This window comes from Centruroides sculpturatus, unplaced genomic scaffold, assembly GCF_000671375.1.
Source record: "Centruroides sculpturatus isolate CEXI.00-Female unplaced genomic scaffold, Cexi_2.0 scaffold924, whole genome shotgun sequence".
Classification (NCBI taxonomy): Eukaryota; Metazoa; Arthropoda; class Arachnida; order Scorpiones; family Buthidae; genus Centruroides; species Centruroides sculpturatus.
In genome coordinates, this window is record NW_019385278.1 from 296,813 (window position 1) to 324,774 (window position 27,962).

A 27,962-nucleotide genomic window follows, 5' to 3' on the forward strand; every position below is an offset into this window, starting at 1 on the left:
TATAGCCCTGCAGTCACACAGGGATGGTGATTACAAGTTCATAATGGTACATCAAAACCATTTAACGAAGTTTGTCCAGTTATGACCTTTAAAAACTAAGACAACTGAAGAAGTAGCATATCACCTTCTTCAAATACTGTTAACATTTGGTGTTCCAGCTATATTGCATTCAGATAATGGTAGGGAATTCAGTAATCGAGTCATATCTGAATTAAGCACTATGTGGAAAGATGTTAAGACAGTTCGCAGAAAGCCTCGTCATAGTCAAACACAAGGCTCAGTTGAAAGGGCCAATCAGGATATACAGAATGTGTTAACTGCATGGATGAACAATAACGAAACAAATAAATGGTTAGATGGTTTGTGCTTTGTTTAATTTGCCAAGAACATAACATACCATGAAGGAATATGCCAAAGTCCTTATGAAGCCCTATTTGGTGTTGAACCAAAATGAGGCATAGCATCGTCATCTTTGCCTGGAGAGCAAATCGCAAATATTGAAACCTGAAGAACAGCTCAAAGAAATTGTTAATACTTTTGAAGAAAATTTGAGCAGTAACCATACTGAAAACCATATTTCAAAGGAAAATATTGAAGAGGAGTTGCAACCTACCACATCGTTGTATTAAACCCTGACTGAACAGCACAAGTTTATTTCTATAAAAAGGTTGGCTGCAAAAGAGAATCTTCTACTGCAAACAATGAAAATGTTACAAACCTCAAAAAGAAAATTTCCTCCTGCCAAATTGGTGATACCATACGAATACAAGTTCCTGATGTCGATTGTGGTCATACAGATGCCCAAAATGTGTTGGCAGTTGTTGAAATAGACAACTCCGACTTTTATAAATTGGCAAACAAAAATGGTACCCCCAAGCAGCTTTATACCCATAATTGGTTCATAATTTGTAAAGAAAAGTTACTTTCCATAGATTTCTTCTCAGGAAATGTCACTGAAAGAAGCAGCTACAACTAATTCGAGAAATGGAATACAACGCTATACACTCTGTAATGCAAAAAGAAGTATTCCATGACTAAATGCAGCTGTAAAAGCAAGAGACACTTGTGCAATTCAAAGTGTCATAACAGTTGTTACAATAAATAAGATTGCATAACATTAATTACATAATTTGTGTGTAAGTTTATTATTGGTATTAATTTTTTTCTGATTTAGAATGTACTGTTCATTTTAGGTTCAACTGTTTATTTACATGTGCTGTTACTTAAGTTTTTCCTATTTTGACATAAATCATATATTAAAAAAGTTGCATTTTTGTCTTAATGTAATAAAAATATTTTTATGTAACATTTACCATCAGTGCATGCTGAATGTCGACATTTGCCGGTGTAAGTGAGAAATAATGATATACTTGTATTTAGCAAATATTTTGTACATACATCAAGCGACTATGTGAATGCTGACATTCACCAGAGAATATAGACATTTGCCAGATATAGGTCTTTCACAGTAATATATATATTATATTATTCTATTACAATATATAATATTTTCTGAGACTAAATACAGAGCTAAAGTAGTGATAAAATGCTTTTGAGCTAACTACTTATTTTTGGATCAAATAAAATTAATAATTCACTATTTTGATTAGGAATCTGAATATTCTGAAACTCATCTGCAAAATATATTACTGTTAAAAGAAAATGATATATCATTGGATAAAAGCTATACTAAGGAATCTCAGGTAAGATAGTTTAATTTTTTATATCTGTTCAAATTAATAAATGATATGAACATAAGTAACATTGCTGAAGATCTGCTTAAAATTTGATTGATTTTTAAATTAATTTGAAAATTTGAATTTAGGTGTATTGCTATCTGTTGTTAATAATCTGTATGCTAATAAATTTGTAGTAGTATAAAGTTTAGATGAATTTAGATGTGCACATTGATCAAATGAAAAGTTTGTTTTTGAGAAGAAGACTTGAAGACTTGGCAACACCAATCATCAGTGGCATTTGACAGATTCATGTTATGCTACTAGTTGATTTATTTAGAATTTCAAATGTAACTCCTTGAATTAATATTAAGTAAATATTCAAGATTTAAGTATTTCTTGTGAAACATAGTGTGCAGTAACAAGCATGTCTAGCTTGTTCGTTGCCAAGTCTACTCCTTAAAAGTAAATTTTTTTATTTGCCTCTTGATACTAACACAATTACAGATGGCATTGCATCTGTTTGTAATCCATATTCTCAAATTAGCTTAATTAGTCCAATTCTGACTCTGAGATTTGCAATGAAATTATTAATACTTGATATTTGAATATCTAGATATTATTATATTAACCTGTTATGTGGTATTCCTGAAATATTTTGGGTCAAAACATAATTGAATGCACATTTTCAAAGAAAATGTTAAAATTTTGTAGATGAAAAAGATGAGTAATATGACTAAATATATCATTTACATTTGGATGAATGATCAAAATTTATATTTTTAAACTGAAGTTTTTATAATCATATGCTAAACATTAATATTATTGTAAAACAATATAAATGACTAAAACAAATAATTGTAAGTTTAAAGGTATTTCATACTTCAATCTATATAAAGTTATAAGCTCAATCTTGCAAAATATTTTAATAAATTTACTTTAAGTAAATGTAAACGAGTTTAAGTTGAATATTTCATAAATTACTTAACATTTAATCTTTCAGTTTGAATAAATAGAATATTTAACAACTAAAATAAGTTATTTTTGACATTATGATGACAAAATAGCATATTTAATATTGTGTTTTTTCATTTTATAGTGTCAAAATTAATTCATTTTGTAAGATTTGTAAGATTAGAATAAGACATAAAAAATAAGTGTATTAAATTTATTGTTTAATAACTACAAGTTAAACAGCGAAGCCATTTTTGGGACGAGACTATGTCTTGGAGAGCACAAGCAACACATGCACAAATCTTGTACTTGGGCCTGCTTGTAGAAACAGTCTCAGCATTTTGTAGTTTCTTTTGACCCGGTTCTTGGCCTCCTGACTACCTACAAGTCTGGTTTATTTTATGTGCGTACGATTTGGGCACCAAATACTCTGTGCCAAATTGCAACTCTTGACATGTACTCCTTCATACCTCTAAGGTGTGCAGCCATTGACAGCAGCACAATTTTAGAGACAAGACATAAATTATAAAAACAAAAGCTTATTTAATTAATAGAAAGAATATTATGTTTAGTTTAACCAATAAAGGATAATAAATTTCAAAGTACATTTTAATGTAAAGAATTGATTTACATAAAGTAATTTCTAAACATAAAATTAAAACTATCATTTTTTTTTTTTTTGTAAGTATTACAGAAAGAGTGGTAGTTTTTTTTCATTCTAAAATATTTTGCCATAAGTTATCAAATAGTTATTTAATAACATCTATTTATGAGAAAGTGTGAATACATTGAATTAATTTTATTTTTAGTAACTAGTTTTTCATAATTGTAGCATGTAACTTCCTAAAAAATAATGAATATTTTTTAAATATTTGTGATTTTAGGGGAATGAGTTAACTCTTTTTTAGAGTTGAGAAGAAACGTTGGAATTACGTTGTCACTGGTACTTTCCAGATAATAAAAATACTAATTAAGCAAAGATAAAAAATGATAAACTGTAGTAGTAGTTGTTAATGAGAAGTTGATCTGAACATAAAGCTACATTTTCATTTCATTTCATTTAGTATTTATTCGTACATTAAAATAACATGCACATCCTGGTCCTGCTTTTGCATTACCAGGGTTATAAGTTTACAAATACAATTAAAAGACACTAGTTTTACATAATTCAATTTCATAAATTTTACATAAAATTTTAACATAAAGCTACAGTATTAAGTTAACAATGATTTAGAATTTACTTGCTGTCATATAAAAAATTCCATTTTACTCTGGGTTTTGGAGTCTTATGTTTCTGCTTTAAACAATTTTATGGCTTATAATAGTATTTTATATAGCAAATAATTCTGTCCAGAGATTTACTTTTTATTTAGTCAAGGTTTTGTTTTGTAGAGGATCTGTTTTAGACAGGTTTTACTACATTATATATATATAAGTTAATTATATATTTTTGTTTGTTTTAGGTTACTATTTCCAATTCAACTTCTCTAAAAAGCCTTCAAGAAGCAGATTCTGGTGTAGTTGATGTTGAAAATAGCATTGAAGTGATAGGTAGTGAAGAGAAACCAGTCTGCTTTGAAGAATCAAAGCAAATAAATAAGTGTGATTGCATGGATTGTATGAGGAAACTGGATGAAGAGCAGAAAAGAATTTCACATATAATTAATCTAGATGCGGCAGATAATTCTAAATCGAAAGATTTGGAAGTTATTCATACGAAAATAGTGCGTCGGTGCAAAGTAGCAGCTAAAATGGATGACAATAAAAGTGTTGCTTTTGAAAAATGTGTGACCAATAATGACGAAACAGAAAATACGAATACATTGCAATTAATGTCGGATAGTCAAATAAAAAACTATAATTGTGTCAGCAACATAAGTACAGATTCTGGATTGTCAATAGATAAGTCTACACCCAACTGTGATGTTTCAGACAGTTTATTATTTAATGTAAATACATTTCAACCTGGTTTAGACTTTAAATTTTCTATTCCGGACACAGAAGAAAAAGAGTTTAATCAAGATAATAACTGGTGGGCAGAACGTAAAGAGCCAGAAGGTCAAGAAGATCCTTCACCAAATGTTGACTGTTTGCAAAAACAAACTGCTGTGCTTAAATCACCAGATAAAGATACTGTATTGACTGATGATGAAGTATCTATCTATGATTTAAATAAGTACTGTGATAATGAGGATTCTTCTAGTTCATATTATAAAAATGAAAAAACAGAGTGTAATATTTCATTTGATATGGCCAAAGTTCAGGATGATGACAGTGACTCTACAGAGGATAACATATCAAGTTGTACATTGCATAGTGATGAATCTGACCATGAAAAACTACTAAATGTAATTGAAAAAAGTGATGACTCATTGAGGTAAGAATAACAATTTATGTAGTTTTTATTAGTTAAATTACAAAATATGTAATTTTAAAGATTATTTATAATTAAAAATATCAATTATTATTTAAATACAAACATTTAAAATATAATATAAAATGTTTTGTTAGTATTATTATTAGCCAATCATCAGAATTTTTCAATATTTATCAAAACTTGGAACTTCAGAATTTGTAAACTTATCTTATATGAAATTTTATCAGTTTACATGATATTCGAATCTTTAAAAACTAGTTTATTGGAGAAACTAATAAGAGAAGTCGTATACTTAACTCTGGTACTTTAAACTTTTTAGGCTCATTATCAATGGGCAACCAAAAAAAAAACAAACAAAATTTTAAATTCTGTCAATTTAAAAGCATTTTAATCTTTATCTAATTTGAAAACATTAAAGCAGACAATCTCTGACATGAAATCAAGCACAACCTTTTGGATTGTTTTCTTTATTTAAAAAATACTTTCATTTAAACTTATTTAATTCCAAACAGAATCCTTCTTGTTTCATTCTTCTTTCAATCTTCACAATTTCCCAAATATTTTAAGTCTCAAATTTGTTTTTCATTATCAGATTGGAAGGTGTTCTGTTTGATATCACACTTTGTTTGCTCTAATGTTTTTGTATTGGATGAAATTTGGAATGTTTTAAGTCGATAGACTTTAGATTTGTTTTCTTACTGTGATGAGCCTATGAAGCTCAAAAATATTTGAACTAAGTGTAAGTTTCTTTGTTATCAGTTTTTCCAAGAAAGTAGTTTTTAAATACTTCACAATAACATGGATTATAATAATAATTTTTAAGAGTTTTTTATTTTAAATTTAGCATAAAAGTATAAAAAAATTTCTACATTGACCAATAAGATTTCAAATGTAAACCCAGTGTAAATTGTATATTCACCAAAAAAAAGAGGACAAGACTATGACACAAAACAGTATGACCTTGAGTTTTATAATAAAGTTTTAGTCTTCTAATGAACTAGATCTAGAACTAGACTTCTAATGAAACTAGAGTCTCATTCCATTTCATTTATCTATCATTTAATCTTGTAACTCAACTAATTATAGTATTTATCACATTACTAAATGACATGGACTTTACGTGGAGCCAAAACAATATTTCTATATGAAATTTTCTTTGGTTGAACATATTGTTTGTTCTAGGATTTATGTTTTGAGCGTTATTTAGTTAGTACACAAAAAAAAAGTCCAGCAGCAGATTGCTTAACTTCTCTGGCAACATTTGGTAGTGCCATCTGTTATAAAAAGTTCTTGTTAATAAAATAATATATTTTTAATTATTATAAAATGGCAAAAAACTTAAATTTGATGGTAGGGTTTTATAAAAAATTGTAAATGCTAATAATGAGTAAAATTGTCACTAAGTCAGACCCTAGACAAGATATGATATGATCCCCTTCATCTCCCACCCCTTGACCTTTAACCAAGAAAATTTAATAGCATCAATCTCCTAATACACAAATGTCCCTGAAAAGTTTCAGAAATTTTTCACAAGAAGTGCAAGAGTTATTAAGCTACAAAGGAGGTGAACAAAATTGTTCCCCATACACGCAAACAAACAAACGCACACAAACACGCACACACTCACACACACCTTAACATCCATACATACAGGAAAAAATCCTGAATTTTTTTTACATTTTTTAACATTTAATGGCCCCTAGAGTCAAAAATTTTTAAATATTGGGGTCATTTTTTGACCGATTGCCATACTATGCCTCTGTTAATATAACAGCCAGGAAAGTAATATAAATCCCAGTTTATTAATATACAAATGTTTTGACAAAATAAGAATTAGAGGTAAGAATAAAAAAAGTTTTTTCTTGTTATCAATTATATATTATTTGGGCAATCAAATTTGAATATTATAATTGATTGTTTATCTAAATTAAAACAATTACAATTAAATAATGATTTTTTAAAAATATATTATATTTTGTTGATGTCATTTTTGTTTAATATCATTATTATTTTAACTGTTTTTTGATAATATAGAATTGTTTTTGATATTTCTGTATTGAAATGTAATTTGAATTAGATGAAATATTATGAAGCTCATTTGATGAAAGTAAACAATTTGTTTTTAGGCTCAGTGAGAATATGTTGTTATATTTATCATTGGAGATTTTTGAATTAGTAGAAGAAAAATTTTACAAGGTAATTTTACAAGGTCTTTAATGTTTTATAATTTTAATTTTGTCAAATTTAATCGGAGATGATTTTTTAGATGTTTCCCGCATTTACCGGATACTTAGAAGGTACGCCTGAGATTATATTTATTGTTTTGTCGGATAAATACTTGTATTTTCTGAGACGTGGAAACAGAGAAGAACGATTACATAAAGAAGCCTCTTTTGTATTTTCGGAGATTGATTACATATACGTGAGTTTTTGTATTTACAATGCAGATTTTATATTAAGAATAAAAATTTGATTTAAATATATATAAATTTGAATTTTTCTTCAGTTTTGTTTTTAGTAATTTTCTAGAATAAGTATTTAAGATAAGGATTGTAAGATAAGACAGTATTAAAAATAACCGTAGAATATGAATAGTTTTTCAAGGATCAGTTTTGACTCTTTATTATTTGTAATTGATATTGAAGCTTTTGGTGTTATTAGTACTGTATATTGTGGTATACTGTCCAAAATAAAGCTTAAAAATATGCCCTGCATCATACATGTGAAGTTATAATCTTCGACAGGCTAATGAATTCCTCAAATTATCTCCAGTATCAAACAAAATAATGCTGAAACTAATAACTTCAAATCAAGAGATAGGTTTATTTATAATATTTTGAATAACCTCTTGCTGAAAAAGTGTAAATGGAATTTATTTGAAGGCCTTCAGTTGGCTATAGGTAACTTCTACCTAGCTCTATCTCTAACAGTATTAAACAGTAACATTTTAATTCAAGAGTAGGACTAACACTTAAATAAAAATGTTACTATTTAATATACTAATGATGGGACAATATCAAAATTTCTCCCAATTCTGATTCTGCTGAAACTCACAATTCCAATTCTTTCGAATACTTTCTAAAGTTTAGTTTAGTTTAGAAAAATTAATGATTAACATTATGAGTATGGTCCATTCATTAATTACTGTAATAAACATCAAGCTTAAGAATGGAAAGTGATTGGAAAATCCAAAATCAATCTTTCAAAAGAAACTTGAAAATTCTATGTGAATATGGATGTCACCTAGTGTACTACAAAATAAATTTGTAATCTTATTTCAGATAAGTTAATATTGCAACTTAAAAGTTAATATACCACCAAAGAAATTACAACTAATTTGTTCAAAGAAATCTCCCATTATGTCATTTAGGGTCACCATCTTTGGAGACTTGCTTTGTCAGCTGACATGATGATGGGCAGGGGGGAAGGTAAATAAGAAGATGCACTTCCATTTTTATGCTTCTCTCAATCTGCCGTGTAAATGCTTTAATTCCATTATATTTAACACTAAATGATTGGCAGATGATGTAATGAGCTGTACAAATATAATTTTAAAAAAATTTTAATCTTCAACTGAAACAAATAATTAATTTTCTTATTAAATGTGGAAGAATCATTTTAATCTTGTCATGATTTCCAATTCTTAAAAATTGGAAATCATGACAAGATTTGCTTGATTCCAAGTGCCAGAAAATGCTTGATTTCATTTTATTTTTTTTAATTTATATATATATTTTTTTCAATTTCAGATTTCAATTAATCATCACATCACTATTTAATACTGTTTAATTACATATTATTATTATTATTATTATTTTGGGTTTAGTGGGTTATACTCGGTTGACACTGGTGGCTGTATACTATGCCAGACCAGAGTCAAGGCATAACAACCAAAACAAAACTAAAATTAAATAAGTGTGTTACTGTCTGTATTCAGGAATTTCCTAACAATATGGCATGTATTCAATATAGTGGCCTTCTGTAGTGTATGTATTTCTATTCAATTGTAATGTTCCAAGGCTTTTGTGTAGCGTGTGTGGTATCACACCCGTACAGGAGAGAACGACAGGTACAATAAGCATCCTATCCATCCTCCACAGATGCCTTATTTCCTGGGTGAGTTCTGTGTACTTGCTAATTATTTTCAGTGAATATGTTTTGTATATTGTGTTTGGAATGGATATGTCTATAATGTATGATTTTATTTTGTTTGTCAATGAGTGTGATGTCTGGTCTGTTGTGGTAAATTGTTTTATCTGTGATTATGGCTCTGTCGTAGTACATTTTGTGCATGTTGTTTTCCAATACTGTCTGTGGAATGTATTTGTAGTATGGTTCATGAATGTCTAATAATTTCTGTTTGTTTGCAAGCTCTTGGTGTATTATATTTGCTACTTGATTGTGTCTATGTAAATAATCTGTCTGTGCCAAGAGCTTGCAACCAGAAGTGATGTGTTGTATAGTTTCTGGCATGATGTGACATTTTCTGCATGTGTCATTTGTGAGTGTTGTATCTTTGAGTATGTGTTTTCTATAGTTTTTAGTATTTATGATCTGATCCTGTATGGCAATCATGAATCCTTCCGTCTCCCCAAAGAGGCATCCTGAGCTAACCAGCTGTTTGACGCAGTTTTGTCAACAAAATCATGGGCCAGGTCATAAAGATGCCTGCCATGGAGTGCCTTTCGAGCCCATGATTGCTTGATGGTGTCTATGCTTTTTATATGTTGTGTCTGTATGATGTGAGTGTAAGTTTAATGGTGTGTTATTTGAGTCTGCTAGAGTTACTGCTTTATGTAACTGTGATGTTTCTTGTTTTTTGTAGAAAAACTCTCGCAGTGACTGCATTTGTTTGTAGTGAAGGTTTATAATGTCAATCAGGCCACAGCTGCCATCTTTATGTGGAAGGATTAATTTTTCTGTGGCAGATTTAGGATGATGTTGTTTATGCTTAGTAAGTGTTATTGTTGTTTTCCTTTGGAGTTGCTCAAGATCTGTGTCCAATGTATAACTCCAAAAGAATATGTGAGTACTGGGATGACATACATGTTTATTGCTTTAACTGTGTGTTTTGCATTTAACTGTGTTCTGAGGATAGCACTTAACCTACTTTGGTATTCTTTAATTAATCTTTGCTTTATTTGTGTATGTTCTGTTAGTTTGGCCTGTTGGAATCCTAAATACTTGTAGAACGCCCTCTTCCATGCTTTCAAATACTTGTTCCCTCTTCCATGGATTCAATAATGTCCCCATTTCCAAGTGCAAAATCTTCTTTCTTCAGGACTCCATTTTTCTATGTGAAGTGTTTTGCATTTGTCTAGGCCAAACTCCATTTGTATGCCCTTAGTGTATGAATGTGTGATTTGTAGGAGTTGATGAAGTTGTTTTTGTGTGGATGCATAAAGTTTTATGTCGTCCATGTACAGTACATGAGATGTGACAGTGTAAACTGTGTTGTTTTTTCGTGTCTGATATTGTAGCCGTATTGCGTGTTGTTTAATATGTTGGATAATGGGTTCAGGGCTAGGCAGAACCAGAGAGGACTCAAGGAATCTCCTTGAAAAATTCCTCGCCTAATGAATATTTTATTTGTTTGTATGGAAGTGTTACTAACCCTGAGATGTAGTGTTGTTCTCCAGTGCTGCATAATGTTTTCGAAGAATGCAATGAGGGATGTATTTTGTACATGTTAGAATATGTATCAGCCAACTGTGTGGAACACTGTTGTGTGTTAGATGTTTAGCTAGTTCCTGGTGCAGTGATGTAAACTTTTTGTACCAGAAATTGTGAATGTTATCTACACCAGGTGTCTTCCAGTTGTGTGTTCTGTTCACAGTGTAGCAGATGTAATGTATATTTATGTAAGCACAGGGCATAAGTTGGTATGTTGTGCAAGTTTCTGTTCTCCTCAATCCAACCTGTAACAGCATTGGACCAAAGAGAAGACCAGTAAGCTGTGAGTTCTTCTTCTGTTGGTGTGCCACTGTGCTGTGTATCAGTGACTAATTTGTCTGTAAAAGTTTTTTCGTTGTTTGTAAATAACTTATTTTGTTGTTCTCATATTATAAATGTTATGCATCGTTTGAGTCTACGTGCTTTGGCTGCGCGTTTCTGTTTTAGTGTATCGATGTATTCTGTAATGTGTGTGTTGTAATTTTCATGTTTTGTGTGTGTTTTGATTTTCTTGAAAATGCTTTTGGAGTTGTTTCTTCAATTTGGGTGTGGTGTTGTTTTTAGTGTATTATGTCAGCCTGCCTAATTGCTGTCTAATGTCATTTATTTGTGTTTCTATTCTTCTCTGCCAGGCAGGCTTGTGATAGGATTGTGTTTTGTGTCTGTCTGTCTGTGAGTGTATTTTCAGTCCATGGTGTGTTACTACTGTGACTGCCCCAGCATAAACTAATGTATGAATGTCTGAGAGTGTAGAAATTGAATGAATGTAGTTTGGTAGTAAGTGAGTGTTTACATAATCTAGTGTTTTTCCTACTGCCTTTGACGTGTTGATTTTTGGTATTCGTGGTCTTTGTGTGGGATCTGTACCAGTATATTTAATGAGTGTTTCCTGAAATATAAGTGAGAGCGTATTAACTAATTCTATGTCTACGTTATCAGTGATGGATGGGGAAGTGCCTGCAGTATCATTAGTGGTACTTGTTGTGTGTGTGCTGTAATCAGTGCTTGTTGCTGGATTATCCTGACAGGTTACGTGATCTTCATTAATGTTAAATGTTTCTGTCTGTTGATGTATTTGATCAGCAACCTGTTGTTTGATAAGTTCAAGTGTTGTTTGTGGGATAAGGTTGTTGTGTATAATTGTTCGTTTTTGATCAACAACCCTTTGTTCGGTGACAGTGAGGTGAGGATATTGTTGTGTGAATATGTGGTGTAGTTGTTGTCTGTATGCTGTCATGTTTGTTTCGAGTCTTGTGATGGTGTAGTAAGTGCGGATGATAAATTCGTTCATTTCTGTTGTCCATTTCATCTGTTGGCATAGTTTTCCAACCTTTGTGGTCTGTGAGTGCATTGCCACAGAAACACAAGGGCTAGATTGGTTCCTCGCTTCTGTTGAGGGCATATTAGTAGCCATGCTTGAGCCAGTGCTGCTTTCGCCACCGGTAACCAAGGGAGACTGTGGCCTATTTTTCGAATGTGAGCCTCTGCCTAACTCACCAATTCAGACCTTGTTAACCTGGCGACATCCAAGCCAGTATCACACTTTGATCTGATTACTATCATGATAAATATCTCCATGTAATGTGGGTATGTGGTCATGTGGTCACTCTTAGCTTCATTTTCCCCCATAGACCTTACTGGCATGGGTGTCCCTACCAGGAGCTTGTGCTCCAGCCTGCATTGCCCTATGGATCAGTAAAATTACTGGACTATCCCACCACGACCAGGTAGTGACCACGGGAGAGTAATTAAATATTATTATTATTATTATATTAACTATACCAAAGTATGTTTTGCATGTATTCACATTAAATATTTTTGTTAAATTTTAATTGTGAGGTAGCATTTAAGTTCAAATAAATAAAAATTGAAATATAACTATTAAATAACAAATCAGGCGAATTCAACATTAAAACTTCAAATATAGCTTTCCAAGCATGCAATACTGATGTATCTAAGTGACTGTAATGCCTTTCTTGGTAGCCTGATAGATTTCCAGACTTTCTAAATACTTGAGGTGTGCTGAAACTGATGTGCGATGTAGCAGACGGGCCTTAAGCTAATAACTTGAAAACATTTGTTTTAGTAATAAATATTAACTTTTTTGCTGAATTTCTGGTTATTTATAGTACTTTCATCCATGAATAAAGAAAAAGTTAAAGGTTAAACTTCGTGCCGGTTAAAGGTTTTTTGAAGGATTATTTGTACTCTCATCCAAGTTAGATATACAAAATCCACTCTCACTTAAGATGAAGAAGAGCAGGATAATGATGGTTGTGATCTTGTTTTTAATAACATTTTAATAATTACAGTCGACCCCCTTATAAGATAGAGATACGTTCCATTCTCTAGGAATCCGATTTCTTACGAATCCTTCCAATCACAACCCGACACGTGTCAAGTTTACGGACTACGGCTGTTTGAAAGATTTTCTTCCATAAAATTAATCGATTCTAGACTAATCCGACTCAACATTTCCAAAATACGTATATATTTTTTGGGAATAATCCGTATAAACTACGCTATAAACAAAAAATTGTAGGATTACTTACCGAGTGTCACCATTCGACATTGCCATTGCTCAACATTGTTTTCGTCGCGGAACAGCTCAGCAAAGAGCGGCCGATTTCTAACAACTTATTTTTCTGTGAAAACTTCGTAGAACTTCGGAGACATCATTAATATAAATAATTTTAATCGCCGTTGAATAAGAAATGTTTCTTTCACAAGAAATGTATAAAATTACAGTACTGTATTAGACTTACGGTACCTAATTTACATACTGACAGACGATAGTTAGCGTAAAAATCTCCGTAGCGTGGCGCCACGCTAGACGGCGGAAATTATATATTTAATTATAACAAAGTTACAATAAGTTAATATATAATTATATATACAGTACCTAATTTATATATAATTAATATATAATTATATGTACAGTACCTAATTTATATATAATTTATATAATACTGTCCAGACGATAGAAATCTCTCCGTAGCGTGGCGCTACGGACGGCGGGAAAGTAGTTCGGCTTCCCGATGACGTTTGAGGTGTTTATAGGGAACTTTTACTATTTTTTACGGATACTGGTAGCAATTTTTTCGTAGTTTTATAGGAATCGTAATTATAGGGACCGTAATTATAGGGGGGTCGACTGTATGCAATTATTAATTTTTTCACAGACATCCTCTATATCAAGTGTGGCTATTTACTATGATGCTATAAATAGTAGATTTAATCAGGGCTTTTTTCAGCTGGTAAATGCTGGTACAGTGTACCAACAGATATTATAAGAAGTATTATTAGCTGGTATATAGTACTGACAGTTGCTCAGTAAAAACAGTTCTCTATATTAAGTCATTATACATGCATTTGTTTTTTTAAACTGAAAAACATGTGGAACATATTAAGTTTGGCCTGCTCTTCAACTTTACAGTTTGAAATGTAGTTCTATTTGCAGTAGGAGCTGAGATAATGTTCCCTCTTTTTTGGGGATAAGGGAAATTCACTCATACAACAATGAATTGTACATCCTTGACAATGTATGAAAGTAAGTAGTGCTTACATGAATCTGACAGTTCTTTCTGAGCTATCAACCTGGATTCTTTTTAAGGTAACATGCTGTATATATTTACTTTTACATACACCAGGTTAAGTGAACATTAAAACTGACTGAGTGCAATAAGTTCACGCAGATCAATGATTCAAGCTTGTGCTTCTGTTGTGTTTGGGTAATCTAGTAATTTTAATTAAAGTTATTTGAGAATATAAACTATCACTAGAAGGCAAGAGTATTGCATATTTAAAACTCTGAATTTAAATAGAAACTGTGTGTTTATTTTTATAAAAATTTAATATTTATAAATAAGAATTTTTTTTATATTTCTTATTTACAAATTATTAATTGACTAACTTACATATGATCTGTTTTTTAACAGGTAGGTATTAATTACCAGGAGTTCTTAATTGTCTCTACTGACAGGAAGAGAGTTTATCAAATATACACTGGAAATCATAACTTAACAAGGTAACATTTAAATTTTTATTTTTTAAAAAAAGTTAAATTTGCTTTTAGACAATGTTTTTGCATTGAATTTACTGACTAGGCAAATAAATTTAATTTATTTCTCTTAATATAAACTTGAGAGTACTTTACATTTATTTAACAAGTTAAAATGTAAGTTGGCTGCAAGAACATTGTCTAACAAATTGATTTGCATAAGAGTAAAAGCTTGACACAAATTCAGCTCTGAATGAGGTGGTTGGGACATTATCAGAGCTGACAGACAGACAAATAATCTTTATTAGATCCTGATACCACTAGGCACAATCGGGAATGCTGTACAAAATATACATTGAAGATACATGCTGACACAGAAAAAAAAGCAGATAATCCATATAAAAAGTAATAAAGTATAAAAACAAAAGAACGTAAAAAAAGCAAAATAATAAACAAGATAGTGTATTTACAAGACAAAGAAAACACTGGTCAACAACAACCAAAAACATGATAAATATTAGGAGATGGACAGTAATACAAACACAATACACCTAGATGTCACTAGTCCTAGCAAAGTAGAGTCTTATCAGTTTTTGTAGAAAATGAAAGTTGTTTTTTTGGGGCTGCCCATAAATTATGTAAGGGCGTTTTTGGCCATTCTAGAACCCCCGCCCACTCCTGTGTAAGAAACTGTAATATTTTCTTTGATTCCCTTGCTCCCCTTCCATATCTTACGTAATATTTTGGCATGATTTTATAGAAAGATTTTAACCAAAAAAAATTTTTTTTCCTTAGGTCCAAAATATATAATTATTAATTAGTTAATTAATATGTACTATTATTTATAAAAGACTTTATGTGAACAAATTTAAAAATATAAAAATTTAATGAATTTGAATGAACAATTTTTCAAGAACTTTATTTTTTAATTGTTAGCATTATCATCATCAATATTATCATTAATCAACGTCATAATATTTATTTTTATATTAATTTTAATTTTTGCAAAAGACGCAAAAAACTTTGCCAGATCGACTAGTTAGTGCACGTGTAAACAGAAACGTCATACAAAAGAAAACAAGAGAGAATAGAGAGAAACCACATTCCGTTGCCATACTGATTACATTTTGGCTAAGGCCAAGAAAATAAACTACACGCTGCTAAAATGTGCTAGGTGCACCTGAGGACTAAATAATAAAGCTTATAAAACTCTATATAATGAGGCAATACAACCAATGCTACTTTATGTGGCCTCTGGCTGTGTTCATGTAACTAGTAAAAATTCAGTAGCAAGTAAATTACTCTCTCTTCAAAGCCAGTTTGATATCAGAATTTCAAAGTGTTGCAGAACTGTTTTTACTAAAGCCTCTCTGATACTAGCATAGCTTTTTCCTTTGCCACTATATATTGTAGAAAACGTTCTAAACTATGACATCAGAACTACAAACGTCAATGCTCAACAACGGTCTCTACTCCTAATCTACGGCTGTTCATATGCTACCACATTGCAATTACCCTACTATCTCTGATCATCATCCTGAAAACAAGGTTATTTGGTGTCATCCGCTTCCTCCATGGATAATCATGCAGACATCAATATATACATAGATGGGCCCAAAAGATCCCTTCTTGTCGGCTCAAGTATCTGTATCTTCCCCCAAACTGACATATTTTGTCAAAAATATGTTAGAAGGTACAGATGCCTCCCACATAACTCCATCTATCAAGCTGAAGAAGATGCTGACTAACAAGCTGTTTAGTGGGCCGCTTCACTACCAAACAAAACTCTGTCTATCAACATTTATAGTGATTCATTTTTTTCTTGTTTATCTGGTAGCTTAATTCCCGACAATACTTTGTTAACCTTTTACAGTCTTTTGTTGAACAATTATCGGGATGTTTCCTTTAAGGTTTAACAGTTCCTAAAAGTCTGTGGGGTGTGTCCCTCCCCTTTCAGTGCGGGCTTACTATCTGCCGCTCAGGCGTGCACGTTAGTGCGAGTGTGAGCTATGGCGCTTTCTTTTTATCGTCGGCGAGTTGGTTTTATCTTCTCTTTTTAACTTTCTAAGGTGACGGGTGCGGAAACCTTCATCCTAACTAAACATAAGCCCCAAACAAAATATAATAAAAGCAAAATAAAAATAACGCTCGGACTTGGTTCCTTACATGTCCTCACTGTCCAAAGGCACAACTTGAACTCCCATTATCAGACCTTGCCCATGGGAATAAAAAAGTCAAATAGTGTTTTTCTACATCTAATTTGTGGTCGTGTGGTGGTATAATAAGTATAGAGGTAAAGTAAGGCCAATCTTAGTGCTCAACAGTCATTAAGAAGTCTAGACAAGAAGCATATCATAGTTACTGTCTGTATTTGAAAATTATTAAGATGTTTATGAATTTATCATTGTTATCTACGAACATTTTATAATTGTCCAATATTCTTTTAGGAGTATTATTTCACATCTAGAAGTAGCAATAAGAAGGACAAAACAACCAAAGTTACCCTGTGTTTTTGTAGATGCAACTGCACATAAGATATATCTAAAGAAATTTATAGCACAGAACTTAAATTGTGGGGTAGGTACTTAAAATTATTATTTTAGAATAATTTTAATATACGTATTAATTGTTTAAAAATATGTGAATTTGGATTACAGATAATGACAGTGCAATTATACCATTATGCGTTAGTTCATTGGGAAAATTACATCGGACATAACAGTCTCGTGTTTTCAACTCCCGCCGGACCTCACTATCAAGGTTTTCTTATGTATAGGTTTCACAAAAATACTGCTGATAGCAATGAACCTTGGGAAGCTGGATATTTTATGCTCAAGTAAGTATACTGTATATATAAACTTCTTAAATAATACAGGTAGTCCTTGACTTTCAAATATAATTCATTCTTAAAAATGTGTACAAAAGTTAAATATTAGTGTTGCGTGTTATGAATTAAGTTCTGTTTCCAGAGAGCTGAAAAGAAAAATTATAAAACTTCTTATTAACATTAAGTTTTAGTTTGTTACAGTGAATGTTAGAATGCATGAAAAATTATTTAAAATATTAAAACTATAAATTAAATAGAAAACAAACAATAAAAATTAATTTTCACAAATGATTTTGATCTTACCAAAACCAAAGCTTGAAGAAAGTGTAACTGATGATAGCTCAAAATTTTTGTTTTCTCAATTGAAAATATATGAAAGTGCAAATTTGGCATACAAAAAGCATTTTTGGGGGTATCAAAGTACTATTTACTAAAGAATGAGTTCAAAGAATAAACATCTAAAATAGTGATATAATTTAAATTCAAATGCCATAGACCTAGATTAAAGACTGTTGTCAGTTCTCTAATATTGAATTAAAACTCTTGATGATGGTCTATAAATTAGGCTGAAAGTGTTTGAATTATATCACTTTTATTCTTTGAAACTAGTTGCAGCATAGATAGCATTTAAAAGAATGAGTTGTCCAAATGTGAAATATCTGAAAATCAAGGATTGGCTATAATGCGTATATTTGAAATATATATTATATATATTATATTTCTGTTAATCAAATAATTTTTAATGAATGAATGAATTAGTCGTGCTTACCATGCCAAATTTTTAGATTATTGACTATAATGGCAGTTTTGTTTCAGTTATTTATGAGAAAAAATTTGTACTAATTTTTGATTTGTCTACTGTAAATTTTGAATTTTGTTTTATGGCTTATATTATTGAAATTATAATATTCAGATCTAAAACTTAGAACTACACGCATGAGTTTTTTAATATTTTTTTATTGAAATGAAAAATTATAATCTGTTTGCTAGTTTTTTATATAAAATAGTACAAATAATAAGTCAAACACTGCAAGGCCTCAATTAACATCAATTTGTTATATTGTCATCGAGAAAATACAAAACATCTGTAATCATTTACAAATATTATTATTGAATTTTCTTTATGAACAGTAAAATTTTTTTTATGAGGTAGGAAATAAATACTGGAGTAACAAACTCTATTCAATCAGAATAATAACCAATTTATATCTTTACTAGTAGCCCGGGACGCCCCCTAGTGGGTGTTCTTTACAATTTTCCATGAGGCACGGCTCCTTTGACTTTTTTTGTTCCTATCAATATGCTCTACAGCTCTGTTAAAGTCCCAATGGTAAGATTTACCCTCCGAATGAAGAAGTGGCGACCCCCCCCAAACTGTAGCCCCTGTGCGAACAATAAAGGCAAAGGAACCATACCCTACTCGCAATCCTTCGCGAGATATAAGCCCCTGAAATAATAAATTCCTATTACAAATATACTGAATTATTTATATTGTTATATTGATCAAATAATAATTTATGGGCCAAATTAATTTAAATAAGAATTAAAATTGTTAATTTGAATGTTTGAAATATGACACACGATAGGGGCGCCTCTAGTGTTCGTTATCAAACGGTTACGGGACGGACGGACGGATACCTGTTGAATGGGTTATATATATATAGATATCAATTAGCCTATGGTAAAATTAGTTTTACTTTACTGCTAGAGTTATTACACCACCACAGGACATCAAATTAGATTTAGAAAAACACTATTTTACGTATCATAGTATCAGTATAGTATTTCACGTATCATAGTATCATAGTAAAATTAGTTTTGTTATGTCATTGTGTTTAATGTCACAGTTTCTAGGAACCTATCAATGATGCTAAGTGAGGAAATGCTGTATTTATTTTTTTTAAGCACTTAGATATTACAGTACTTAATATTATGGGAGTAACAAACAAACTTAATTAAAAAAAACTTATTTCAAAAAACATTCTTTTTGTAAGTTTTTATTTCAGGAAAAAATTTTCAAATAACCTACATAAATTGTGATTTGAGTTTAATAAGCATTATACATTCATAATAAATACTATTAATTGTATCTGCATTGAACAAATATGAACTAATTCTGTTAACTAGCTACCATAGTTTTTAGTGTTTATTAATTTTACATTGTTCCCTAAGTTATTGGAAATCCTTGAATAAATGCAGCTTTTATTTGAGAGCCAAAATACATATAACAACTTGAAGTGCTGAGAAATTTAATAAAGTGAAAGTTATACTTTTATTCTGATTGAATATATAGCAAAATATTACTTTCAGCACAGAAATTATTAAATACATATAGTGATACCTTGATTTATGTCGATAATACATTTCAAAACAATCGGTGAATCAATGTAAATCCAATTAATTTGTTCTAGACATTCCAAAATACATACCAAAAATGCATTTTATAGAGAACAAATAAAACGGAAAAACCATATTTGGGACAAGACTGTCTTGGAGAGGGAATCACTTTGATGCTCAAGGCAGGTCTTGTTCTCATTCTCCTATCTTCTTTGATATCGCTGCTTTTAGGCATGATTATTAAAACTTCGTCTGCCTCGACCACGAGCCATTTTCGGTGAATGTTCTGTCGGTAAAAATTTACTAAGAAACTGATAATTTATCTAATTTGTATCAGCAGAGTGATATTTACAATAGCGTCGATATATAATATAAATCCAAGATTGGCACGGCTGTCGAATCGAAAAGTAGTAAAAAGATATCTTTCCTCATTAGAGTTTAGGAGCAAAGTGAGGTCAAAGGGTGAAGGTCACGCACAGGCACCCTCACTCCTAAGGTCAGAGTTCACTTCTTAGAATGACTTTGGGTGGTACTTTCCCCTACCTGACTTTGGTAGGGTGAGGTGGCTGTTTTGCCTGTTTGTAGAAGAGGGTCGCCATTTTGGATTTTATTTTGACTCGATTCTCGGTCCCCTGACTACCTACAAGTCTGGACTTTTATATGCGCAAATGATTTGAGCACCTAATACTCTGTGCCAAATATCAACTCTCTACATGTATTCCTTCCTACCTCTATGCTGATAAGAACATGAGGCAGTACGATTTTATAAACAAGACATAGTCTTGTCAATAAATATAGTAAGTAAAAAATAGTAAAACACCATGGATTACATTTAATTGTAAAAACAAATATAAAGATAGAACGTTTAACAAAAGTAAATACTTTGCTCTGTTATTCTTCCTTCATTTGTTCCAGCGACAATCCATAAAATTCACAAGTTGTGAAACTAGCAATAGCGCCAGAGGACGTTTTTTACCATATTTGCATTTTATTGCAGAGGCAGTAGCCTCTAAAGAAAGATCACCTCCATACTTGTGAATTTTATGTATTGTTGCTGGAGTGAACGATGGAAGGATAACAGAAGCTAAGTATTTACTTTTGTTAAACATTGTATTTTTATATTTATATTTATTTCTACAATAAATATACAGTAATACCCCGAACTTACGCGATAGGTGGGACCGAGCAATAACCACGTAAGTCAAATTCGCGTAAGTCAGGGTATAATTTCGAAATTTGTGTAAAATCCAAGTCAGATGTAAGCAAGCTAATAAATGTTCTTGTTAATCTTATCTTGTCTTTTGATTTGTTCATGGTTACAAGAAATCACCACATAGAGTCTCTTAAGTCTCCTTAGATATAACAAACACAGAAATAAATAACACAAAATAAATTGTAGCTATGTGTCGATTCCGCGCGACACGTCCGTTCATGTAAGTTGAACAATAGTGTGGGGGGAATGAGTAATCAAGAGTTGCGTTGCTCTCAAACAAAAGACGAATCGACGAGATTTGAAAATCGCGTAACTCCGGGTTTGCGTAAGTAGGAGTAGCGTAAGTCGAGGTATGACTGTACTGTAATGTTTAATACTAAAACAATAAGTTATTAATATAAAATGAATCTAAAAAGACTAATGTAAAGAATGAACATTTAATATGGCATGACGGAGCTAAAAGGAAAGAAAGCAATGGAATTGCGCATATTCAAAATCCAAGCATCAATCCAGTGAGATGCTGCCGTAAGTGACGCAACTGCTGGTATTTTCTATAAAACAGAAATGCTGACTGCTGGGAATTTTGGGAGAGAAAAACAATAAAAATGATAAATGATATGGACTTCCATGTTACATTAAATGTATTTTTTAACTTATTTAATGAGAACAGCTTAATGAAAAATGAATATTTTGAAAAGAGAAATACGGATGAAGATTTAAATTTCATAGGAGTTTTAAATAATTAAATTAGTCCTAAAATTACATTTTAACAACTACAAAAAAATTATATGTCGTCTTATACTAGTACAATATATTAAAATATTCTATTAATGTACTAATCAAATATTAATTTATTCAGGGTTTATTCAGCAACAAATAAATTAAAAAATTAAACTACATTGATATAAATCCAGCAAAATTTAATAAAATTTTATTAAATTTTGCTGGATTTATATTGGTGTAGTTTTATTTTTTAACTTATTCTACTTCCAGTACATATTTGTTATAAATAAATTAAATTCATAATTGTTAATACAAAATAGAGCTGTTATGACCCTCATGGTGGCTGCCGTCTTGTTTGCATTGAGCACCAAAAAAGATGCTGGCAGCAACCAGAAGTCATCTGAGATTTTAAACAGAGGTGCTGGCTGCATGCTGAGATTTTGAATATGCCCATTGTTTGGCCAGACACTTGGGGTAATGCTCACACAATGAGAAACAATGCCACACTGAGCAGGAAAATGCATGGGTCACTCTTTGTTTTTGCAAAATTAGCAGCGAGGTCATGTGGGCATGCTGATGAAATCCGAAGCAGCCAACAAAAACTGAGACAAATTTTTTGTGTAAAAGTCGACGAAAACCAAACTCAACAAAAACCAAGTTATTACGGTATATATATAACCTTTTGCAGAAAAACAAAAATTATAAAATCAAAAAGTAATATAAAAGTTGAGGGAAATTTTAAGGATTAAATGATAGTTTTACAAATATTTTTATTATTTTTTATTTATTTATTTAGTACAAAGTACAAATTCCCTATGTACGGGGAACAAAATAAAGATGAAAACACCGAGCAAACTTTACAAATATTAATTATAATTAATTTTTATTTCTTTCAGGAAAATATATACAGTATTTCAATTTATTATTGAAAAACAAATGATAGACAGTGAATTTCTGTTATCTTATTTCTCAGGAAATGTTAAATTTAAATGATAATTATATCCTTGCTATGTTTGACTGTGTTAATAAATAAAGGCATCTTTAATATTGTGTTATTCATCCATTTACTTTTTTTTTTTTCAATATTTGAAGTTAAGACCATTTACAAAAATATAAATATATTTTCGAGTCTATTTTTTAATCCTTTAACCTAACCACAGAAGTAACAGTTATATTGGTTTGAAGAAAAAACTTCATAAACAAGACGAATAATAATAGGAAAAAATTCACAAAGTTAAAAACAATCAAACATCAGCCTTTTATTTGAGAATCTGGCATTTTTACATTAAAAAATAACCAATAAATCTTCTCACCATACTATCAAGTCCATCAATTTGTACAACTGCTTCTATCCCTCTGGTATGAGTTATCCATTTCATTTGCATAAATTTACAATATTCAATGATGACTCTGGATATATTTTTCTTCAGTATTTTATATTCAATATTTTATTTATGTAAATAGTCTTAACTCCAAATATTGAAGAAAAATATATCTGGAGCCGTCATTGAATGTTGTGAATTTATGCAAGTACTCATCTTTTCTTGATTAAATATCACAAAATAACAACCTTCTTTGAGAGAGAGAGAGAAAAAGTTCTAAAATTTTAAATTGGGCTTTGTATAGAATTAAATTTAAACAGTGATAATGTTTGAATCATCAAATTATTTATTGATTGCTTTTAAGATTGAAGAATAAGAATATTACTCATATATTTTAAAATGTTACATAATTTCAATATTTTATTGAATTATCTTATTTTTTAATTTTAGGAATGGAGTTCTGTTTTGCTTTAATTCAAAATCTGAAAAAGATGTGAAATTTTATGTGCAGTTATGGTAAGAAAACAGATAACTTGTTTAAATGTTTATTTTTTTTCTTTTTGAGAATTCTCAAGGCACTCTTTAATTTTACTATTATTATATTATTAGTGTTCCTCATTGCAAAGGATGTCGTCGTCTGCCTTATGCCGACAGACCACACGTTTTTGAACTGATAGTTTCTAAAGAAGACTCTTTACAATTAGCTGCTGCAGATGATTATGATGCTTCAGTATGGCTTCAGTCATTTCTTCAAGCAGTCTGTCAAGCTGGCCATGTTTGTTAATTGAAATTATTTAAAATACAAATTTTTAGTATTTTTAAACATTAATGTGTATTTTAAAATGTTTATTTCAGTTCTTTGATCCGGAACCAACTTATCAAACCTGTTGTATCGTTCTTGCCAACGACTCTATTTTGACTCTTCAAGGGAAGAATTACAAGCAAATGCATGAATTGCTAGGTTGTGCAAATATATGTGATCTGTTGCATGCATATGTGGAAGATGATGCTTCACTATGTTGCATTTTAGTAAGTTTTAATGAGGAAAAATACTTTTTCATTTATTGACTTTCATTAAATTAACAAACATTGTTAAATTTGTTATAGGAATTTGAATCGGGTGAAGCAGACAGATGTAGTGGAGAATGGATTTTGTTCTTTGGATGCTCGGATGAAAGAGAGAGATTTCTGAATGTGTTGTTTTATAAATGGGAAGAAATATATAAGGTATTTCGTTTTTAATTAAGTTTTACCATAAAAAAAAATTGAAATAAGTTGAAAATATTCAAATTATAGTCATTGTAAATATACATTTGACAATCTGTATCAAATGGTATTGCACTTTCTAAATTTTTATATTTGATGATATTTTATATTAAATTAAGATTTCTAAAGAAATTCTTTATCTGATTTACTCTAATTAAATTACAAAGTGTTTAATGTTGTTATTTTATATACAGTGGTGACTCAATATTTAATATGGGCTCAGGATCCAAAAAAATTTGACCACCCTATACATGAGGCCACTTTATAAGGAGAACCCTTCTTGTAACATGTATTAACAACTCATATCACATGACAATTACTGTTTATAATTTATCATTTTCCTTACTCAAATACCTTTTTACTGTCCATTTTGTTCCAGCTTTTTTTGTTTTTTGTTACTTCTTAAACATAAAGTACTGTATAGACATGGCTGGCAAAATATTGCAAATATGAGCCAATTGATTTTGAACTGTGCTGTTTCAAATTATTTATTTTAAAAATAAGATTACTTCATGACTTCTCAAAGTAAGGCTATATATACATACATGATTTACTTATAAATCTTTAATTAACAGTTTTTAAAGTCAATAATTATATGTAAATGTAATGATACAGTAAAAACAATAAAAAAGTCATTAAATTAATATGCAATTATTGAATTTAAAAAAGAGGTAAGACATTTTCTTTATGAAAGAATGATTTACATAAAATAGGATTGAATTGCATTGATAAAACATATAGTGTACTTTAATTATGAACTGTAGCATATATGTTTTGAACTGCTTTTAATTATACCAGGTACAATTAGTAATTTCCTGGACGGCATGGCAGATGAACTCTTTTGCTAATTATGCTGTAGATAACATGTAAAATCATCAGTTTTGTATTTAGTGACCCAATTTTTTTTTCAAATGCAGTTGCTGTAGTTTTGTAGCACAGCATGTTTTGGATGTAGGTTAAGATATTTTGGTGAAATTGAAAAAAATGTTAAGTTTTGAACAATGTGCAAACTCTTCCAAAGACTCAGTCTGCAGTTATGATTTTTTAATTGTTTTGTCAAGTTTCCAGTGATGAGGCACTGAATCAAAGCATAGTGTTTGGGTGGCACTGTTGGTCAAAGGATGGTCGAGAAATGCTTGACGACGACGACGAGTGCATCAGTTATCCAGTTACATTTGGGACCAAGGACAACATTTGAAAGCTACAAAGCCTCTGCATGCAAGAATCTGTTGTCAGATTGTCAATAGTATTGCCAAATGGCTCAACATTTCTCACAGAAGTTGATGCCAATCTTACACAATTGAACATGTTCCATGTGTTCCAAGTTCTTTTACACATGACACTAGACCAGTGTGAAGACTGGAAGATAATTTGTGGAGATTTGATCACGGAAACAGATAATGATTTGACATTCTTACACTGTGTATTTGCAGGTGATGAAACATGGTGCTTTCTCTATAGTCCTCAGACAAAATGCAAATCGGCAGTGTGGCATCACCAGATCCAAAAATTGCTACCAGGACAGATGAACAGGAAAATTCATGTCAGAAGTGTAAAAATCTTATCCACATTGCGGACAAGATTTTTATAGTCTTTGACTGTGATGTATTACTACTTGTTAACTGTTGCTCTTTCTGTTATGAATTCCATGACAGATTTCATTCTTGGCAGAGCAAAAGTCAACAAAGAGCAATTTAGACAGAATTAGATAACCTAATAAATAGGGTATAACAATTTGCAGGGCTTATCACACCAAGGCCGACAGAAAGAAGGACCAGAACTTTTATAAAAAAAGGGTTGGTCTTTAATAATCACATTTCAAATTTAGGTAAGTATGCATTTCAGGTACAAGGACCCCTCATCAGCTTACAAAGAGCAATTTGTGCTGTCTGTGCAAGGCCATACACCAAAAACGTCTAGAGCGGTTTGGCAGTTTAGATGATGTTATCAAGGCTTCAATGCCACACTCCAACGGATTCTGAAAAATACTTAGAAATGTTTCTAGCAGTTGTACGTAAGATGACAAAAGTGCATCATAGCAGAGGAGGATTATTTTAAAGGGAGCACATCTAAATAAAACTTACATTCACTTTCTTTTGTATACTGTCATTAGTCCAGGAATTTATTGCCTATACCTGGTAATAATAATAAAGAGAGAATTTAATTTTTAAAATAGTAAATTTTGATATAACTAGTTTATTTAAATCTAAATAAATAAATTTACTAATTAATACAAGATTATATTCCTAATTGTTTATAATTTTTCTGAAATTTTGTACAGAGAAAACTACCAGTGTCTCCTATAAAAGATCTTTCTCTGTTAGAAAAGTGTAAAGAAATGTCACACAAACTGACTAAAGAAAGACTTCTGTCTCATTGTATTTTTGAAGAGTTAGACTAAATATTCTACTCCTAATTCTGTACGATCTTCTATGGATTAAGTATTTAGCAAACAAATAATACTTCAGTTTTAGTAGATGTCAAGCTCACCTTTACGGAGATAGACTGAGACTCCCGATTCTTTAGGTATAAAAGCTTAAACTCCGCTTGCTTTTGCCCAAGCCTAACTATGTACATAGATGTTGCCATTAGAGGCATTGTTTATAATTTTATGTTTGTGTCGTTGCCATTACTTTTTGTAATTTTGTACAGTTAATTGAGAGTCTGTATCGTCGTAGTCACGTTCATAAATAAGAAATGTTCCTAACAAACTGGTCATGTGTCGGGGTTATTGTTTCCGAATACAAATTGTTCTGATGACGTATACAACCGTAACAATGGAACGGAAATACGACGATTGACAAATGTTATTGTATCGTCTGTTTATTTTAATTAAGAAATAATTTTTAACTTGACAAAATACTTGACTTTTAACCAGATTCTACGTAAAGTAATTTCTGATGAATAAATTTTCATGGTTACACATTTCTGACAGGATGTGGCCATAAATAAGGAATGAACCAAGTCAGTTAACCGAGATACATTTTAATGTTATTTTAAGAACGGTTAAAACTGGTTTGGAACAATTGTTGCAGTTGTTTCAACGTGTTTTAGCCATTGTTAAAATAATTTAAAAATATATCTGTTAATTGAATTTTGGGCCACCCTGTATGTTTTGACGTAGATTATTGTTACAATCTCTAATTTATTAGTAAATAATCTTTAGAGAAAATACACGTTATCCTAATCCAGCACATCTTTATCAAAATAAAGATATTTTCGGATCTTTTAAAGGGCTTATTACTATTAAATAGCCAAATTATACGTGTTAAACTGTAATTTAGCCGTTTATCTAAAACACGCTCTTTACAAGAAGAGAGAGTATTTATTATTTTAATAAAATATGCTGGATTGTAATGTGTATTTCTTTTCTTTAATTAACTAAATTGTAATTGTAAGTTAATTAATTTCATTACAATTAAGTATTTTCGTTTACTAATACGTAATCCATTGTAATAAGAATAAGTAATAGAACGATGAATGAAAATTCAAGAGAATAGTGTAGAGATAAATTTATTTTATGTATTATTGTTTGCTCACAATTTAAATGTGAAATGCTCTTAACATTTGTGTTTGGTTAGCACAATGTTGCTG

At 30.7% G+C, this 27,962-nt stretch overlaps 1 protein-coding gene across 1 annotated transcript; it reads left to right on the plus strand.

The window, feature by feature from the left end:
- The first annotated feature begins 220 nt into the window (after positions 1–220).
- On the plus strand, positions 221–27,931 carry LOC111637101. Its single transcript, XM_023382519.1, has 13 exons — positions 221–370; positions 1,611–1,703; positions 4,094–5,007; positions 7,134–7,203; positions 7,274–7,429; positions 14,619–14,707; positions 17,128–17,257; positions 17,338–17,516; positions 23,553–23,618; positions 23,712–23,877; positions 23,958–24,131; positions 24,210–24,329; positions 26,650–27,931. Exons 1-13 carry the CDS (start codon positions 221–223, stop codon positions 26,767–26,769), a joined length of 2,427 nt encoding a protein of 808 aa, XP_023238287.1. The 3' UTR covers positions 26,770–27,931.
- Positions 27,932–27,962: the final 31 nt, after the last annotated feature.